This window comes from Clupea harengus, chromosome 22, assembly GCF_900700415.2.
Source record: "Clupea harengus chromosome 22, Ch_v2.0.2, whole genome shotgun sequence".
Classification (NCBI taxonomy): Eukaryota; Metazoa; Chordata; class Actinopteri; order Clupeiformes; family Clupeidae; genus Clupea; species Clupea harengus.
Window position 1 is genome coordinate 23,196,164 of NC_045173.1, and position 19,735 is coordinate 23,215,898.

At 48.3% G+C, this 19,735-nt stretch overlaps 1 protein-coding gene across 22 annotated transcripts in view; it reads left to right on the plus strand.

Moving 5' to 3' along the window:
- The window catches only part of dlg1b (discs large MAGUK scaffold protein 1b), a 106,956-nt gene that overhangs the window by 51,880 nt on the left and 35,341 nt on the right, over positions 1–19,735 (plus strand). For 10 of the 22 annotated variants that reach the window (XM_031559512.2, XM_031559513.2, XM_031559515.2 and 7 more), the window contains one exon: positions 4,886–5,050. In XM_031559512.2, the coding sequence (XP_031415372.1) occupies positions 4,886–5,050 (165 nt within the window). Of the gene's footprint in view, positions 1–4,885; positions 5,051–8,137; positions 8,255–11,194; positions 11,370–12,208; positions 15,252–19,153; positions 19,369–19,735 lie in introns of those variants that run through there. The other 12 variants (XM_031559509.2, XM_031559510.2, XM_031559511.2 and 9 more) reach the window with 6 other exon arrangements.

Consider the following 19,735-nt stretch of genomic DNA (forward strand, 5'->3'; position numbering starts at 1 on the left):
TCTTCATTTTGGGCAGATTTTTGTACACTACAACTCAAATGTTTCAAATCCTCCAGAAATGTGTTTATGTGTCCAGGACTCCTTTTAAAAAAATAAATAAAAGGAATCGTACTCTGGATCGACATGTGAAGTCTCCCATGGGTGAAGTCTCAGGTCTCAGGGTTCTGCAAAACTTTGACACGCTTTTCCTCTCACCTGCCCGACCTGTCAGTTTCAGCCATGCATTGTGATTTAGCCCTGGGCCATTCTAACGACAGCCATTATCCCCAGCCGATGGCTGCCTGGGAGTTGGCTAATTATCGTGCTACTTTATTGAATTCTATCTTCTGACACCTAGCACACATGGCCGTTAGCCCGTCTCATCTCACTAGGTATCCCACACTAATAAATAAGAAATGCAGGAAGATTCTGGAACGCTGACTATATTTGGCTCTAGGTCAGCAGCACACGTCCCACCCTCACAGTTCATATTCTCAACTGTAAATATAGTTCACTATATAATGCACTATGGGCGTAGTGAGTGACTGATTGAATGTTCCGAACACTGGCAGGCGTCACTCGGCTCTACCATGATGTTTGGTGGTTTATTTGTTTGCGATTCTGGATGACTTAGCCAGTGTAGATAGATGACTAGAAGCCCTATTGGCTGCTGCCATTTCTCCAGGAAACCCAGCATGCCCCCCCCAGGAGCTCCTCAGACATGTGTTTTTAACTGTTCTGTCTTCAGATGGGAAGGGGTCCTAGAGGTGTCGTTATATCACATCATTACATTACAAATCCACGATCTATTAATCCTCCAACCAGGAAGCCATTAGTAGAGTAATAGCATTGCCTTCATTCCACGGGGGCTTCACCTGTTCACTTAAAGATCCACTGACTTAAACCTTCAGGAACTCATAGCCCTGTCTGAAGAGACCATGTGAAGAGACCCATCTATACATCTTGATCTTGTAGGGCAGTATATCCACACAAGGTCAAAACCCGTGAGGCTGCGCACGGGCACCCATGTGTAAATCTTGCCTGGCGGTGTGTGTGCAGTGACGTGAAGAGACGAGTGAACAACCTGAGCCCCTCGCTCGAGGATTTCATTTTTCACCAGTCTGCTTTCCCTGCCTTCGACTCCGCCTTGCTTGCTCTGTTCTGTAAGAAGGCGTATCAATCATGCAAATATATATATATATGCAAATCCAGAGAGGGGAAAACCACTTCAATAAGACTAATGTCAGACGCGGAGTTCACACGTTTCGAATCACCCGGCTGCCTATGGAGAGAGGTTGTCAGTAAGCTGATAAAGCGGTTGCCTTGGAAACCGTGACGGTCCTGTGCCACTGCAGGCTGCAGGACTCACCAGCTTATGTGCGCCTCTCGGCGCCAGCGTGTACCACTGCGTCACAGAGAGACTGACAAGTACCAATGACGCTTGAAATAGGGGCGCACGTGTCTGTGGAGACACACACCCTGGCATCTCGGAGGGGACTGGTATCTTCCATATGTGGAATTGTACACATTTCTATAGGCAGGGGCTCATAGGCTCCAGCTCTGCAGGATGATTGGTTGCCCTGATGGTGCTTTTGCTGTGGATGATGCTTTAGATATGCTCATCTGCTGATTACAACCCCATCCTTCAATGGGCACATAGTTCTGTGTACATAGGCACATGGAATAAAGCACCTGACAGAGATTCCAATGGCCTGATTTATGTACATGTTGGATATTCAAAACAAAGTGTTATTTTTGAATAATAATTTCATATCCAACATATATTTTCTGTTGGCTCAGGACTCCTTTGAGAAAGCTCCCCCCCCACACACATCTGCGGGGACGCCATAATAGTGGCATAATGTAAAAAAAACGGTGGGAATTAACGTTGTCACTTACAGTAAATACCACCATTTCACATGTAAGGGTGCCTCGCTCTGCAGTAGTCTTTTGGTGGCATTACCAGCACATCACTGCTAGTCAAGAGGTATGCCTCCCTGCAAAAGATTATTGCTTTGTACTGTGAAAGGTACCGAAATAACACCGCAACTAATAGCATCTCCTCATCCATAGAAATAAGGGGTTCTTAATAATAAACAGTTCTTATTTTTATATGGTTTATTGTTGTGGTTGTCACGCAGTGTTGTTGCTCTCGTTCCTTTATTCTACCCATGGATTGAGTGCTGAAAGGGTGTCGACCTTGACCTGCTACTCTGCATTGTGTGGCTTGGAGTCTGTTGGCGGTGGACAAAACGGAAGAAAACATTTTTAGTGGAGACCCCTGACAGCCCTCCAACCCTCCACTTACCGACCAGTGCTGTCCAATTACAAAAAAAAATAGTGGCATTGTATGCTTTTGAACACAGAACATAGATTCTGAGGGTAGAGCCCTGACATGAAGCGGTGCCATGATGATGATGATGATGATACGCCTCGTGACGCAGTGTTATAGCCCACTTATTCCAGCCAGCCCCTTACTGGTTACGTTGAAAGGACCTCGATATAGAAGCATGCTCTCTGCAAGCTATAGGCGTACCATCTGGCTAGCAGGCACTTAGCCAACATGAACCTGGGGGGGTCAAATCCTCTCTTCCTGTTTACTATGATGTTGCTTCGCGAGGTTGGTTGATTTAAGATGTTTTTTTTTTTTTATTGTGTGGCAGTAGAACCGTCTCTGTTCAGAATTTGATGAATTTACCCCCTGATAAAGTGAACGGAGTCTTATACTGCTAAAAGCCTCTGCTTAGACCTTCACTGTGACCTGTTGTTTTGATGTCGGATTTATGCAGTGCAAGCACCAGCAACAATGCCAGCCAAACCAGAGTTGGGGCTTTTTATGCGTTTTTATGTGCTACAGAAATTGGACAATGAATCCTATACAGGTGCAGACTCTCTCGATGACTGGCGACACCCATGAAATCATCAAAGAAGGTTGTCTGTAATACGCACACACAGGGACACACGGCTCTGTGTGGACATCCGTGTACCCTCCAATATTTTGTGGCGCGGCCACTACAGTACAAGGGCACCTAGAAAGGGGACATTCTAAACGTGAAGATGCTTAACTTGGCTCAATGTTCCAAAACAGCGACCAATGATGACCAGATTTCTCTCAGACGTCTTGTTATAACCACTTACACCTGTCAGAAAATCGAAATTTGCTGATGGATTAGTCTTGACGTTATCTTATTACTTGAAGCGTTTTCCTCCAATGATGGCCATTATGGATAAGGCTTCACGCGTTTTTAATGTTTCAAAATGCATCCAGTGATCACCAAATTTGTCTGACATCTAATTAGTTACATGTTTTTTTCAGAGCCCTGGAACAACAAATCTCTAGAACATTATCGCAACCCTGTTACTTTTTGGCTCTTGTTTGTGCTTACATGTTTGTGTTTAGTGTGTGACTTGGTGTATGCATGGCCTAACCCTACTGAACATGGCTACTCTGTGTGTGTGTGTGTGTGTGTGTGTGTGTGTGTGTGTGTGTGTGTGTGTGTGTGTTTGTGTCTGCCTGTATCTATGTCTGTGTGTGCCTGCGGGTGTGTGCATGTGGTGCAGTAAATATGTGCCCTATTAGTGGCACCATGGCAGTCATGTTGTAGGGTAGGCAAGTCATTAGAAGTAGTGTGGTGCATGTTGGCTGAACTATGTGCTCACTCAGTTGGGCTCTCTGGCCTTCTTTCAGTGCTTTCTCCAACTGAGGGTGTGGTGTGGTGTGGTGTGGTGTTCGGCCCTCCCAGACAAAACATGGTGAAGTCTGATAATTAACGATGGGAGGAGAAGATGAAATTAATTAAACACCGTAGTCACTCGCTTTTAGTGATTTTTAATGGCATTGCTATTGGGTCTTATCCCTTCTGTTACTCAAAGAGGATGGTTTGTAAACCTAAACACTGTTCAAATTCACATTTCAGTTCTCATAAGTGTACCGTAGCTACTAGCTAGACGGTAGAGCAGGTTAGCACGTCTCACCCATGTCTTGCCTATGTTAACCAGCTCTGTGACATTCAGCTTGCGATGCTAAATTAGTAAATTTATTAGTAAATTGATGCTTTCCCATACAGAGTTACAGCATGTTCAAGTTATGTAATGGTGTGTAAATGAGTTTGCATGCCTTGCGATGCTAAATTAGTACATTTATTAGTAAATTGATGCTTTCCCATACAGAGTGACAGCATGTTCAAGTATGTAATGGTGTGTAAATGAGTTTGCTTGCCTGGCAGTGCTAAGACCATTCCTTTTGTTCCCAAACTGAAGTATGGATGAAAATGCAGCTATATTGTGCTGAAATGTAGCTTTTCTTAGGCATAAAGGGTTCTCTTCCAAATGGATCATCCTCAGCCTTTGTAAACCCTTCCACTCCGGGATCCTGAACGATATAAGAAGTCCATTTTGCTTGTCACATGCTTCTCTTTGTGGAGGCTATGATTAGTACTATGATTAACAACCTTTTCATGCATGTAATGCATATGAAACTGAATGAGGCCATTTGTCAGAGGACATTTTAATTATTTGTGTTTGTATTTAATGTCTGTGAGCTTTCACTCACTTCTCCTGAGGCTGTACCATTGAGATGAAATGATGACATTGGGCTGCCCATTCAGCACGTGCTCATCGTTGATATTCAAGTTTTCTACATCCAAAAACAGGAATGAGCTCTACCTGCATATTCTGTGTGGTTCATCTTGCCCGTGTGTGAATCATCTGTCTCCCTGTGTTACTTGAAGGGGAACTGACTGTATGAGTTGGCATGGCCGTTGATACGGACCCTTTTTCCCCTGTGCTGAAGACAGCTGCTATTGTCAGTCACTATGTGGTCCTGACCAATATATCTCTTCTTTCTTTCTTTCTTTCTTTCTTTCTTTCTTTCTTTCTTTCTGTCTCTCTTTCTTCCTCTCTGCAGAAGTATAGGCACCATGACGAGGACACGTCTCCCCAGGACCAGAGCTCCCCCCAGCTCACCGAAGACGGCCCAGGGCCCGAGCTGGTCCAGGTGGCCGAGAAGAACCTGTCCCAGATCGAGAACGTCCATGGCTACGTGGCTCACGCCCACGTCTCCCCCATGAAGGTAAGGGGCCCTGAGCCCGGGCTGAGTGAGCCTGAGTGTGTGTGTGGCACTCTGGCTCAGCTCACCTCAGCTCAGCTCAGGTTAGCTCAGGGTTAGGATCCATCAGTATTCTCTACTGATGTTTTTATCACCATTACCTGTGCTTCCCAGCTGTGCTGTGCTTTTGGTGTCAGTCGCAAAGCCATCAACACACAAAACACGTGAGCGTACTCACAAACGTCGTACCGTAAAACGCATAACCAAACACACATGCTCACAGAAGGGTTTGCCAAGTGGCCCAGCAGTGTGTCGATTCAGAGAGCCGGAGGAAATCTCTGAAAAGGTGCAAGGGGGAAAAAAACCTAGGGTTCTTGCAATTGTGCAAGATTTCTAATGCATTCACATGCGTTAGAAAAAGTATTTTTTCCCCCCTCAGTGACTGTTGAGCTTAACTGTATTAAAGGTTTATTAAAATATTATAATACAAGGTTTATTAAACGATACACTGATTCTGTGTGTCTGTCTCGTGGCATTAACAGTAGCAGTACAATAACAATCTTTCCTCACCCTGCAGGCATGAAATCATTTCCATTACTAGTGTGTGTAGCTGTTCTATTCGCACAGCTTCTTGCCTAGCCCACGGGGGTGTGTGTGTGACCCCAGCATATAGTGCAGTACACAGCTTAAGGACATGAAGGGACTAAGGGACACTTCCCTTCATGTGCCCATTGGTGGTCGCTGAATCGACAGAACTCCAGTCTAATGCCTGCTTTTACTGCTTTTACCCTCATGTTGGGCTCCTGTGAATTGCACGTAAACTGGAGCCAGGTGAAGTGTTGCGCCTTGCTACAGTTAACAGGAGGTCTATGCCCTGCGGTAGTTTGGCTGTACTCACACAGGATGGTGTGGGGTGTGTCTGACCAGCCATGTCCCAGGAAAAGCATCAGTTTTCGGGCAGTTGTTAAAGCTCATCGTCCGTGGCTCTGTATCAGTTACGCTACTGCCATGTTGCCATCATACAAGTTCCTGTAGGACATCATCAAACCCAAGAAATCATCGGAGATTTCACACACCCTGTGCGAGAGCTTTAGTCAGAGAGTCAGTCAGTCGGAGACAACAGGTCAGAGGTCATGTTGGTGCATTGAGGGCCATTTGTATATGTGTGTGTTCGTAGTGTGTGAGTGGGTTTGTAGTGTGTGAGAGTGTGGTTGTGCTATGCGGAACACTGTCCATTTGTGCGCTTATACTTACGTTACATTGTAAGTATATATGTATTCAGTGTGTGTATGTGTTTATGATCAAAGTGTGTGTGTGTGTGTGTGTGTTTGTTTATGGTCCGTAGCACCCCCTTTGCTATGCCCTTCCCAGTGTCTCTGTCCTTCAGATTTATGCTCCCTCCTCCTCCTCCAGCGCCAGTGTTGTCACACCCGGGGCGCCCCCGCCTTCGCCATCGCCCCCTCATAACCATCAGCAGCAGTAGCTGACCATCCCCTCTGTCTATCCCCACCTCCGTCTCCTCCCTCCCTTCCCTCCCTCCTTCCCACCTCTCCATCTCCCATCCATCTCATCAAGCACCTCTCTGTCATCACTTCACTCCACTCGCCACAAAGGACATGGCCCACCTCCAGCTTAGCCAACCCATTCTACTTAGAGGACATCTTTAACGTCGTGTGGCGCTGGCAGAGGACAGAGGAAACCTTTTTCAATTTCATATCTCACTCAGACTGAACAAAACGCTGTGTGTGTGTGTGTGTGTGTGTGTGTGATAAGCAAAGACTGTGTTTACTGTGTTGAGTCCGTCCTTCAAGTATTGTCCCAAGTCGTCCATTGAGTTGCGCGTTTGTTTAACCAGGATCCGAGGAAGGTGTAGTGTTAATTCTAATCAGGAAGATTAATCTTCTGATGGATTGATAGGCAGACATGGCTGTTTGTTTGTTTGTTTCCCATCGAGTCTCTCCCCTTCCCCTTCCCCTTCCCTGGGAGCCTCCGCAGAGAATCACAGAGTCCCCTGGAAGCATGTGTTGTTGATCATTGGTGATGGGTTTCTTCTGCCACCTTCTGGCTCATATCTGTCATTGCACTTGATTGACACTAGCATAGAATGCACCTACATCGCCCACACTAAAAACTAAAGGCAAAAGACATTTCTAGTTCACATTTTGTGAGATTAACACGGTCATTCATGTATTCCTTTGCTTGTTGTCCATTCTAAGACGTATATATCCATCACATGCTGTAGTTTATGCTTAATGCTGGCTTTATATTGAGGCTGCTTTAGGAACTATTATTTAGGTGATTTACCAGTTGTAAGAAAATGTCTTTTTTTTTTGTGTGTTGTTAAAGAGGAGACTGTTCTCCCTGTAAACAACTCTAACTGGGATTCCATACCTGAGCATTTCATTCGTCTTGGACGTAGAGAGCTCATCCTCTCCCCCCGGCTGTCTCCTTACTGCTGTGTCTGTGTTTGTGAGCGCTTTGTGGCCTTTGCTAGAAGGCTCCACTATTCAACTTCACCGTTGTGGCTTTAGCTTCTCTGTCGTTTAGTCTCTGACTCTCCTAGCATCTCTTCTTCTACCGTCCCTGACTATCCTATCATCTCTTCTTCTACCGTCTCTGTCTATCCTAGCATCTCTTCTTCTACCGTCTCTGTCTATCCTATCATCTCTTCTTCTACCGTCTCTGTCTATCGTAGCATCTCTTCTTCTACCGTCTCTGTCTCTCCTATCATCTCTTCTTCTACCGTCTCTGTCTATCGTAGCATCTCTTCTTCTACCGTCCCTGTCTAAAGCATCTCTTCTTCTACCGTCTCTGTCTATCCTATCATCTCTTCTTCTACCGTCTCTGTCTATCCTAGCATCTCTTCTTCTACCGTCTCTGTCTATCCTATCATCTCTTCTTCTACCGTCTCTGACTCTCCCCGTTTTCTCTGTGTCTGTCTGTCTTTTCGCTGTCCGTCACCCTCTCTCCGTTTCGTCTCTCGCCTTGTCTTTGTCTGACCTTGACTCTGGCTCTGCATCTCCCCCCCCCCCCCTTTCATCGTTCTCTCTGCTGTGTTGATATAGCTGCTGTGTTGTAGCCTGATTGGTTGAGTTCCATGCCTCTCTGTAGGTCGAGTCCCTGGAGTGCATCTTCGACGGCCCCTCCGCCCTCGGGGCCAAGACCGAGAGCTCTCCTCCCCCGCCCCTCTCCGCCCCGTACCCAACTCCCAACCCAGTGACGCCCCAGGTAACCCCCTCGCCTCTCACCACGCACTTCCAGCCAAAGCTCCACGCGGCAGCTTTGCAGTGCTCAGTAGTGATGGCCGGACTAGACGAGGCTACGCTTCTAAGGCCCCCGGACGTCTCCCACTGACCTCCAGTCAGTTGCTGGGATGGCCCTTGTGTATTTGTGCTGAGTTCCTGTTGGAGGGGCAGATTGCGCTGTGCATGGTATGTGTGTGTGTGTGTGTGTGTGTGTTTTTGTGTGCCTTCGTTGCTCTCGATGGCGCCAACCCATCACCACCTGACCCGGCTGTCGGTGTGTCCTCCTGATGAAATGCATTACTAGCGTAAGTGTGTGTGTGTGTGTGTGTGTGTGTGTGTGTGTGTGTGTACATACGCTGTCAACACCTCACTGGCCCGGACAGAAAGCAAGGGTGGCTGAGGCTGGTGTGGTGTAGGGGAGTTGTCTGTCCATGCTGCATTGGCTCCATATGTTTGCTGTGCTGGGGCCCCCAGGTTCCCCTCTCAGTGCATGGTGAAGTGTTCACAGAGCCCATTACTGGGGCCCCAGGTTCCCCTCAGTGCATGGTGAAGTGTTCTGAGTTCCCTCTTCCCTCTTCCCTCACACAGAGCCCACAGCTGGGGCCTGAGAGATCAGTCTGAACACTTCAAGTGCTTCTCAACATGTTTTTGTAAACTGACTGACTGACTTTTGTGTGTGACTGGCACACATTTTGTTATCCAAACACACACACACACACAGCTACCTACACACACACACACAAACACACACACACACACACACGCACAAAGGTCAGATTTCCACAAAGGAGTTCTTCTCTGGTGGATTGACATCCGTAGCTCACACGGTAGATTGGAGCGCCTCCTTTCGCTCATTCCTCCTACGCATTGTTAGCATTGTTAGCATTGTTCACTAATTCATTTACTCCAAATTGGTTTCATTTCTGAGAGATTGTCACGCCAAGCAATAAGCAATTAGTGAGCAACACAATGTCTGATTGATCCCCCACCGTGAAGCAGTGGGCCTAGGAGCATGGGAAAAAAGCAGCGATCTCCAAAACGCGTGGAGGGGAATGGCCAATGTAGGGGAAACCTTGATAATGGGCCTCGTTCATCCCACTCAGTTGTCTCCTGGAAAATCGTTAGAGAAGAAGATGCTGCCGTCCTCTTCCCCTGCCTTCTTCCGCCTCTTGTGACTTCTCCTCTCTTCTCTCTCGCCTCTCCTGTCATCTCCTCTGCTTTCCCGTCAGTGATGTCAGCCCCTGCCCCTCCCTCACACACACATGCACACACACACACACACACACGCACGCACGCACGCACGCGCATACGCATACACACAAACACACAAACACACAAACACACAGACACACAGACACACAGACACACAGACACACAGACACACAGACACACAGACACACAGACACACAGACACACAGACACACAGACACACACACACACACACACACACACACAGACACACAGACACACAGACACACACTCACACACATCAGCCTGAACAGAATGGAGGACGGAAAATTCTGGAAAGAGGATGAAGAGAGCAGCAGCGTGACGGAGGTCTGAGGGTCAACATAGGGCTATTGCTTTCCCTTCCTCTCTCTCTCCATCTCTCCCTCTCTCTCGCCCCTGTTCATCTCTCCCTCTCTCTCTCCATCTCTCCATCTCTCCCTCTCTCTCGCCCTGTTCCTCTCTCTGCCCGCCCTGGTGCTGAAGTGAGAGTGAGGAAGGCAACGCAAGCGAATGAGCGATGAGGGCTGAAGGAGCGGGGAGATGGGCCCGGGGACAGGGGGAAGTGATAAACAGAGGACAGATGGTGTGTGAAGGGCTCCCCTCTACCACTGCAGAGGGAGAGAGAGGGAGAGAGAGAAGGAGAGAGAGAGGGGGACAGAGACAGACACAGAGAGAGAGGGAGAGAGAGGGCGAGATGGAAAGCAAAATTCTGTAAGGTGCCTGGAGCATAATTGAGGGGACAATTAGTCACATGCATACTATCGCACACTGTCCCTCTCCCTCTCCCACACACACACACACACACACACACACACACACACACACACACACACACAGAAAGCACTGGATCATCAGTGTGAGGCTCTAGGCTCTCGTCCTCTCCTCGCCTGCTGACTCACTTTCAGTGCCTGAAGAGGAGAGGAGACAGGCACCTGCATCCTTACTCATGGCTTAGCGTCCTCACATCGTCCCTGTCTGATGTGTGTGTGTGTGTCTCTGTCTGACACACACACACACACACACACACATACACACACCCCTCTGAGACTCTGCCATGATTGGAACAGCGTATAAGTAACCGCGTCAGCCGAGAGAGAAAGAGTGAGTGAGAGAGAGAGAGAGAGAGAGAGAGACAGTGAGTTAAGGGGAGAGAGCGAGAGAGGGTAGGGGAGGAGGTGAATAAAGCCGCATTTCAGGGATGCGGAAATTGTGAAGCTCTCTCTCTCTCCCCTCCTCGCTCTCTTTCTCCTGCTCCCTCTCTCGCCCCCCCTGCAGCAGTCTGTGCGTCAGACAAGCCACTGCCGCGCTCTTTCTTTCTCTCTCTCTCCCTCCCTCTCTTTCCTGCTCTCTCTCTCTCTCTCTCTTTATGTCTTTATTTTCCCTCTCTACCCCTTCCTCTCAGGTTTTCTGAACCTACACAGAGGCAGTCTTTTCCCTTGCCACTTCTCTCAGTGATGAGCACAGACAGCTCGCCCTGAGATGCTGGAGTAGGTGGTAGGAGGTGAGTAGGTAGATGAGGTTGGAGTAGAGGTGGTGGCGCGTGGAGGAGGCGGCAGCGGCGGCGGTGGTGGTGTGTGGGGGGGGGGGGATCGGCACATTAAGCCCCTGCTGGAGGAGGTGGGAGGAGGACGAGGAGGAGGAGGGGGAGGGGGTCTGGGACTTGGTGGGGGGGGGAGGGAGGGAGGGAGGGGGGGGGGGGAATCGCCAGAGTGTGAACTCTCCAGCAGCAGCCGAGGCGGCAGTGGCAACAGCAGCAACAGCAGCAGCGTCGGCCCAGGATGCTGAACTCTGTGTGGTACGCCAAAAAGATGGGCCGGCGTATCATGGGCACCCTCAGGAGGACCAAGCGGCTGCATCTGCACTTGTTGGTAAGGCTCAGCCCCCCCGACAGCGCGTGTGTGTGTGTGTGTGTGTGTGTGTGTGTGACGCCGGAGCTCTCGCCAGGAGCAGGCTTCAGCCGGAGAAGGCTGGCAAAATATGTGCTCAGTGTGTGGAGGCACAGCCAAAAATGACACGATTTGCTCAGGTCACAGTGAGACGAGTCTTTTTGTACTGTACATTTTGTACATGTGTGTGTGTGTGTGCAGTGGGCAGCTGTGTGTGAGTGGCATACTGATGACGGCGGAGATGTGATTTTTTTTTATTCGGTCCGCCTCTGTCTGTTTTGTTTGTTTGTTTGTTTGTTTGTTTACTGATCTTAGGCGTCAGGGATGTAGCACCCGCCTCATCATCTGGTGGGTCCTGCTGTGCTTGGGTTTCGGCTTAATGATCAATCGCTCGTCCATTTAATCAATACCCACAGTGTTCGATCGGAAGGTGGAGAGAATCTCAGCTGGGTGAATTTCTCCAGAAACGTGATGTTGCAGTGAAGGAGTGTGTGTGTGTGTGTGTGTGTGTGTGTGTGTGTGTGTGTGCTGGTGCGTCATTGCTGTGGCGCACGGTGAGAGAACGAGCAGTCCGGTCTATCAGGTGTCGCCAGGGTAACAGGCAGGCTCCCATATGCCGCGTGAGCACACCATTATGCTTGAGCGGTGGTCTGGTGGAAACTGCGCCGCGGCTTGTGTCGCTGTAGCGGGTGAAATGTGCTCTAACAGATGCCTTCAGCCCTGCTCCCTGGCAACCGCTGTCTGTGTGTGCATACCGTTCAGCAGTGCGCGTGTGTGCCTGCTCTTTCAGCACCCCCTCACACACACACACACACACACACACACACTTGCATCAAAACACAAATGCGCACGCTGACCGAGATTTACATACACACACTCACAGACCTGCTGCTTGAGCTCACTTACCCCATAATAGTAGTAATTCGGATTACATTTTGTAATGTTCTCTGCCTGTTTCTTATGTTTTGAATTAAAAAGATAATGTATGCAAGCGTTCATGTCTGCGCGCTGAAACATGTTTGTTTTCTTCCCCTCTTTACTCCTGTAAATCACAGAATCGCTAGAATCCATTTTGTTTACCTGTTGATCCTGCTGTGAAGCGAACTGCGACTTGCTCGCATGGGTTCTACACCGCGTTCATTAAAAAACATAGCGTACTCAATTAGTCCAGTCCTTCTCTCACAACACCCAACAGCTTCAGTGCTGTTCCATTGGCAGGGGATTGTTATTGACCAGAGATGAAATATGATGAGGTAAACAGTATTCGGTGGCTCTCAACCATAGCGTGGTAATTGGGCTTTGTTGAGCACCGCGTTGACAGACGTGCATAGACAACCACAATCAATGCCTTCTGACTTTCTGTCGACCCCATCAGTCCGCACACAAGCAGTAGTCAGATGGACTTGAGCCACCAAGAGAGGCCCCCTCATTTGTTCGCCTTAGTTTCTGCTGTCGATGGAACAGTAAACAGATAGGTTCACTTAAAGGACTGTCACGGCTTTAAGATTCCACAGACAGTTATGGGCAAATACAGGCTCACTGATATTTAGTCCAGATGCATTGGTTGTTTTATTGTCTGCTTCTTTGTCCACTAAACATTTACATTTAGTCATTTAGCAGACGCTTTTATCCAAAGCGACGTACAAGGAAATTGCATTTATAAATCAGGAGCAGTTTAGGGGTTCAGTGTCTTGCTCAAGGACACTTACACTCTTGGTAAGGCAGAGTGGGGAATCGAGCTAGCAAACCTTCCGATTACTAAACGACTCCTCTACCCCCTGTACCACTGTCGCCCCCATGGTCATCATGTGAGGTGGTGGATGGTGAGGCCCTGGGTCTCTAATGGTCAATTACCAGGGTTATGGGTATTGTGGTCCCACTGGTCCAAAGCAGCTTTACGTCCTCCTGACAGCAGGCCCATCAGATATGCACACACTGTTTTCACATGTAATTGGTGATGCATTATTGATAGCCTGCCATAATTAGTAGGTGATGAGCATTATGCAGTAGGTGCTGCAGCTGCGGATGTTCCAATCTACACAGAGAATAGAGTATTCTAGAAATATATTAGAATTATTTGACCTAATATTTTGTTTTGTTTGGTTGTTTGTTTGTTTGTTTGTTGGCGTGTGTGCCAGTATTATCCCAGACCACTTGCAATCCTACAGAAGCAACAGATTTGTATCTGTTGAATACTCCTGTTTCCTCCACACCTTTTCCTGGTATTTTCCCCAAACACGGGCAAGGGTTGGCAAGTGAGCCGCTGTTTTCTATTCCTCTTTCACCCCTGAATTCGACTCGCCTTTTCTAGAACGATGAGTCCACTGACTAAGGAGTGTTGCAGCTAATGGGAGTGAAGTGCGCCGAGTGTTTACCGTAGGAGCCTGGTGCTGATAGGCAGGAGGGCAGAGCCTGGCTGGGAAATCCTGCTGGCGCTGTTTGATGGGAGTGCAGTTGCCATGGCGTTGGCTCCCAGGGGGAGAGGAGGCAGAGGCTTGTAACAAAATCTGCCAACTCATCCGGCACCTGTGGCACATCTCCGGCTCTCTCTCTCTCTCCCACTCCATCTTTCTCTCCCTCTCTCTTCTCTCTCCCTCCTTCTTTTTTTTTCTGTCTTTTTTTCATGGATAGTTTTCCAGCATGTTGCTGAAGATATGGTGAGCTGAAAGGCATCCCACAGAACTCGTATGTGCATCGGCGCACCTGCCTTCAGCTGTTGTTCTTCCTGCAGCACGTCTCACTGTTTAGGGCTATTTATACTGTTGTCTTTTTTTTCTACGCGGTGTTGGAATTGTATGTGTGTGTGTGGGAGATTCTGCAGTATCTCTGAGAATCCGCAGCACTGTGGGATTATCGAAAAGAAGGTGCTTCACATAAGAATGAAACCAGCGCTTCCTGAATTGGACATTCAATAATTTGCATTGCGATCTGAACTTGGGTGGTTTGTTATGCTTCGGGAAGGATTCTGAATTGGGAACTCTGAGCAAACAGAACATGGGCTTTGCACCAGGCATTTGTTTCTGTCTCTGCTTCTAAGATGCTTCCAGATGATTCCAGAAGATTATGGGCATTATGGTGGCTTGACAAAAGGCTAACTCTGGGATTGTAAACACATCCCTTGATTGCTTCCCCGTTTGTCCTGATGTCTATCTCTGGAATCTCTTGCTTGCCCATTTTTATTTAAGGAGGGACTCATTTTTTTCTCTTCCTGTTTTCTTGGAGAAGGATTTGTGTAATTCCTGGAGACCGAAGCCGATCGTGTCAGTGGGAGAGAGTTTAATCTTTCTGTTCCAAAGGATTCATGACACAGAAGGGAACTGGCCATCTGCATAGCTCATGCATGTGGGTGTGTGTGTGTGTGTGTGCGTGTGTGTTTATATATGGAGAGCCTATGAATATGAGGCTTCAGCTTGCAGAGACTAAGCGAGCAGTGAGATAAAAAAAAAAACATCAACAAATATTATAATTGTTGAGCGCAGAGTCCTTTCTCAAGAGGAATAACCAAAAGATCTCTTCTCACAAAGATTGTCAGGAAATGCCATCAGACTGTTAGCATCTTGCCATTTAGTTTGCCGCCCTTCCAGCCCTCTACTTCACAGCAACGAGGGTGTTTGTGTGTCCGTGCATGTGGGCAGTGTGAACGTGGCCATGAATTACATATTTGGGGGCAACACCCTGTACACCAGGGGCAATCGTGGCAGCACCAACTCGGGCCACGGCCCCATACCAAAGCCCAGGTTGTTGTCCGTGCGGAGCTGCTCCGAGGAGCCTCCCGACCAGCACCAGTCCCGCTGGCACCGCGTGCAGGTCCTCCTCTCCCGCCTCCGGATGTTTACCAACTGCATCTCGGCAGGAGCCACGCAGGTGAGTGCTGGGGTGAGTCTCTCGGGGCAGTATGGAGAACGAGGTGGCCCCCCTCAAAGCAAGTAGCCAAAACCATGCCGCCGTAAACATCAGGGCTGTCCTCCTTAGGGAATAGAGGAGCTCTTCTAGGGGTTACGAGATTTATCAACATCTGTTCCCTGCTGTTGGAGTTGAGTTGCCTGGTCCAGATGTGTTCAGTTTGGGGCCGTGGGAGTGGGAAGACCGGTGTGGAACAACAGTGTGCAGTTGACTCTGAGAGGGGAGGGACTACAGTGTAGCAGGTGGTTAGGGCCGTGATGTCCGTGATTCGAGTTAGAGCCTCCCAAGCCAAAGCAAAGCATCCATGTCGTGTGGATTTGGAATCTTGTGCAACTCTGATTACGTTTACCCGGAGATTTGTCCGGTGCTTTGTCATTATCTTGATTTTGTACCTTGATACAGATCCAAATAGTTTTGAGTTCCTGTTTGTCATAGTCCCAAATAGTTTCATCAGCTTTGCTATCATCTCCATGGTAACGTTGATGATTACACACTCAGACTTGTCACCAGGGAGAACTGTGGTTGGCTTGAGACGAGCTGAAAGGAATTTAAATAAGAAATGCTTATGTCCATTAAGAAAACGGGAGCATATCTGGATCAATGCTGAATCTTGAAGGTGCTATACATTTCTAAAATATATTCATGTACATTTGGAAAATTAAAGACCATTTAACAGGCTGTATACCCACAATATTCAACTGATAGTAGCAGACATTGAGGACCAAGTACTTTATATTTCATACAATTATTTAAAGTGTAAGTTCACCCCCAGCTCAGAGTCAGGAGGTAGAGGAGTTGTTCAGCAATCAGAAGATTGCTAGTTCAATCCAGACTCCTCCTCACCAAGTGTCGAAGTGACACTGAACCCCCAACTGCTCCCAATGTGCATACTAGCCTCCGCCAATTTTTATAAAAAAAATAGGAATTTTGTCAATATGAACACCAACATTGATGCGTTTCATCACAGTTCAGTCATATCATTTAGTTTACAGCTCAAAAAAACACATTTTAGGGTGGATTTTACACCTTAAAATAACGTGTCGTTTTTATTGAATCTGCACAGAGTGCAAATATTCCATTGGTCTCTTCATTTATTTCCTCGTTAACTCCTTTCAGAAGTATTCAATAGCAATTGTGGTTGTATCAAATTGAAAGCGTCGATACACAAAGAAAATACAAGTGTCTGTGTGCTGATGTCGGCCAGCATTTAGCTGATTGTTAACTTCTTGGGAAAGAGCTACCCTTTAAATCTCCCTGGTAGCAGAATTGGAACAGACTGAGCTGTGCTCAAGCAATACAGCACTGTCTAATTCAGAGGAAGCTCTCCCAAGCGACTGTAGTTGTTGCTATGCTCTTTTCCTGAGAGACTCTTGCTGTTGTCAGTGAAGGTCCACAGATCACATGATTTATTTTCCTATTCATTTTCCCCTGGTCGCTGCTGTTAAATGCCAGGGTGATTAATAAAATATCTTATCACAATTTTATGCATCACAGAATGTTTCTGTTTAATACAAGCATTGTACAAGTTGTATCTAAGGATTGTGTTAAGGGGAAGGGCATCTTCGACTTTGCTTTATGGATCAACCTGTGCTCAACAAACTTCTATGCCTGAACCTGCATGGTACGTGTTTTTTATTATTTTTGCTGTTTGCAAACCTGCCTCTAGATGGCGCAGGCTCCACGCAGAGTACACAGCTCTGCAGTCCCATCTCAGCCTAATCCTCACAACATCCTGACAGAATTTAGTGTTATAGCTCTATTTTTATTCTAAGCTCTGTGTATTTATTCATTTTTTGGCTTGTGTATTTTTCCTTTTTTACTGCTTATGTTTTGTTACAAGGCTTTATGTCACGTCATGAGTTTGTGAATGGCAGTTAATAGCAATTAAACTAAAAAGCATATGAAATAACATAGCAAAGCATCTTGCAAAAAAAACTAGTGTAAAATTCCATTAAAAAGTTTAAATTTTTTGGTTGCGTCTCTTGCTGTGCCATAGTTATAGCTACTATTCAAGAAAGGGACATTTCATTGCCCAACTCTTCCCTGACTTTAAAACATTTAATAGACTGTACTCTCTCTGTGTATGTGAGCGTGTGTGCGCATGTGTGTGGAGGAGTGGACCCTGTAGGCGCAGCATGGCGCGAAAGGGATGCCAACAAAAAACAGCCCGGGCAGTGATCTGTTCCAATGCTCATCCTTCCTCAATCCACTTACAAAATCAGGATCAGATCCCATCCCTGTCACGTCAAAGCAAGCAACGCTATTTTTAGCAATGTGTATTATTCAATGTATTACATTCATAATTCAAGCAATGTAAAGACTATCCATATACAGTGACAGCCATCTGTCACCTCAACAAACAACAATCACTAATGGTCCGATTGAGCTCACACGACACGCTCGTGGACAAAATAGGAACGCAAAGTTCATGCAAACGATTGCATCCGAGCCCATCCTGAGCGAACTCTCCATACATGCTCAAGCATGCTGGCTTGGTGGCAGTGCAGTGAGGACTCCGGCTGTTCTCTGATTGTGTTGGCTAAAAGTGCACGGCTACAGTAGCAGAGACGTGGAGCTACGGACAAGGTTTCCAAGCATGTTACCATGGCATCCTCTCAGCTATTGTACTATAGTATATATTTACCATACCATGCTATACAACACTGCAAAATTATGTGCCACCATTGATGTGAGTAGACCCCCCCCCCCCCCCCCCTCCCACCCTCGAGGCCTGTAGCAAGAGCCCTCCCACCCCCCAGCATGTCAGCACACTGATGCTGATACGGCCTCGTATCTGAACTGGAGCCTAGCATCGATTATTCATGCCAGAGGAGAAAAAAAAAAAAAACCACTCTGGCCCATTGGAGCTTGTTAATTGGCATGAATACACAGAGAGATGAGAGGGGGAGCGGAGCAAACGAACGAGCACAGGGAGAGGGAGAGAGAGAGAGAGCGCTGCGAAAGAGGGATAGGAAGCAGGGATGAGAATGTGAGTGACAGAGCGAGAGAGAGAGTGAGAGTGAGAGAGAGAGAGAGAGAGAGGGAGCGAGTGAGAGAGTGAGAGAGAGAGAGAGAACGGGTCGAGTGAGCAGGAGAGCTCGCGGAAAGCGAACGAGTGAGCGAGCGAGCGCGCACTAGGCAGCCGCAGAGCTCGGAGCGTGCAGGCATGGTGGAGACACAGAGGCTGAAGCCGGAGAAGCTCGGCTGGATTTCCCTCGCCTCTCACGGCCACTGACAGCACCGCTGCCGTTGCCACGCCGCACACACGCAGAGATAAACCAACCAACCAGCCAGCCGGCCGCCGGCTCAACATCAGCATTGGGGGCTCAAGTCAACAGCTCAGAAGAGGCGACAGAAACAGGAACAGGACTTTCTACTGCACGGCTTCTTCTCTCCGTTCTCTCCGTTCTCGTTGACTTGTGAATTTGGGCATCAGTTTAATCTGCTAGAGGAGGGAACGGTGCATCTCTGAGGGGCTTCAGCCGTAAACCCGGTGGCCCCTAAGCTGACGATGACCACTTACTACAACAACCACGACTACGCCTGCCAGACCATGGAGGGACGCGACCGGGGTGCGGGCAAGGGCGGGGGCCCACCGCGGGGGGGGGGCACCACTCTGCGGCCCCAGCACATGCAGTGCCAACCTGGACCCGCTCCAGGCCCGGGTCCTGGCCCGGTGCCCCGTCTCCAGAACATCCACCAGCTCCATCAGCAGCTCCAGCTCCAGCAGCAGATGAGCTTCCAGCATCAGCACTACCAGCAGTTGCAGCAGCAGCAGCAGCACCAGCAGCAGCAGCATCAGCATCACCAGCAGCAGCAGCAGCAGCAGCACCAGCAGCATCAGCAGCAGCAGCATCAGCAGCAGCAGCAGCAGCAGCAGCAGCAGCATCAGCACCATCAGGGCCCACACGTCTGCTACAGCACTGCCACCCTGCCCGCCTCCATGGCCAAGAGCCGGGCCAGGTTCATGAACCTGCGCGACAGTGTCAAGAAGAGCCCCACCAAGAGCACCGCCAAAGTCACAGGCCCGGGGGGTGCCCGTCTCGACCACCCCTGGGGCAAACTCTCCTTTGACCAGGTACGGGAGAGTGCGTGAGTCGCCTCCTGCCGTGGATGGCGGGAAAGGAAGAACTTTGGATTCTGCTGGATGGATGGGTGGAGGGCTGAGAGTCAGATTAGGACAGGGTTGCACTCCTTAGTAAAGGCGTGGTCATGAGGGATGCTAGCACTCTGTGTAGGGTTAGTGTGATAGTATGGGCTGTTTAGGGTGTGCGGAAAGGTCATACGCTGTGGTATAGGTCATGCAAAAGCTTCATCTCTGTAAAAAGCTGCCTCTTTCTTTTCTGATCCTCTTCCCTTCTCTCTCTCTCTCTCTCTCTCTATTTCTTTCTCTCTCTCTCTCTCTCTCTCTCTCTAAGCGCTATGTCCGCATCCCTTGCCTGCGA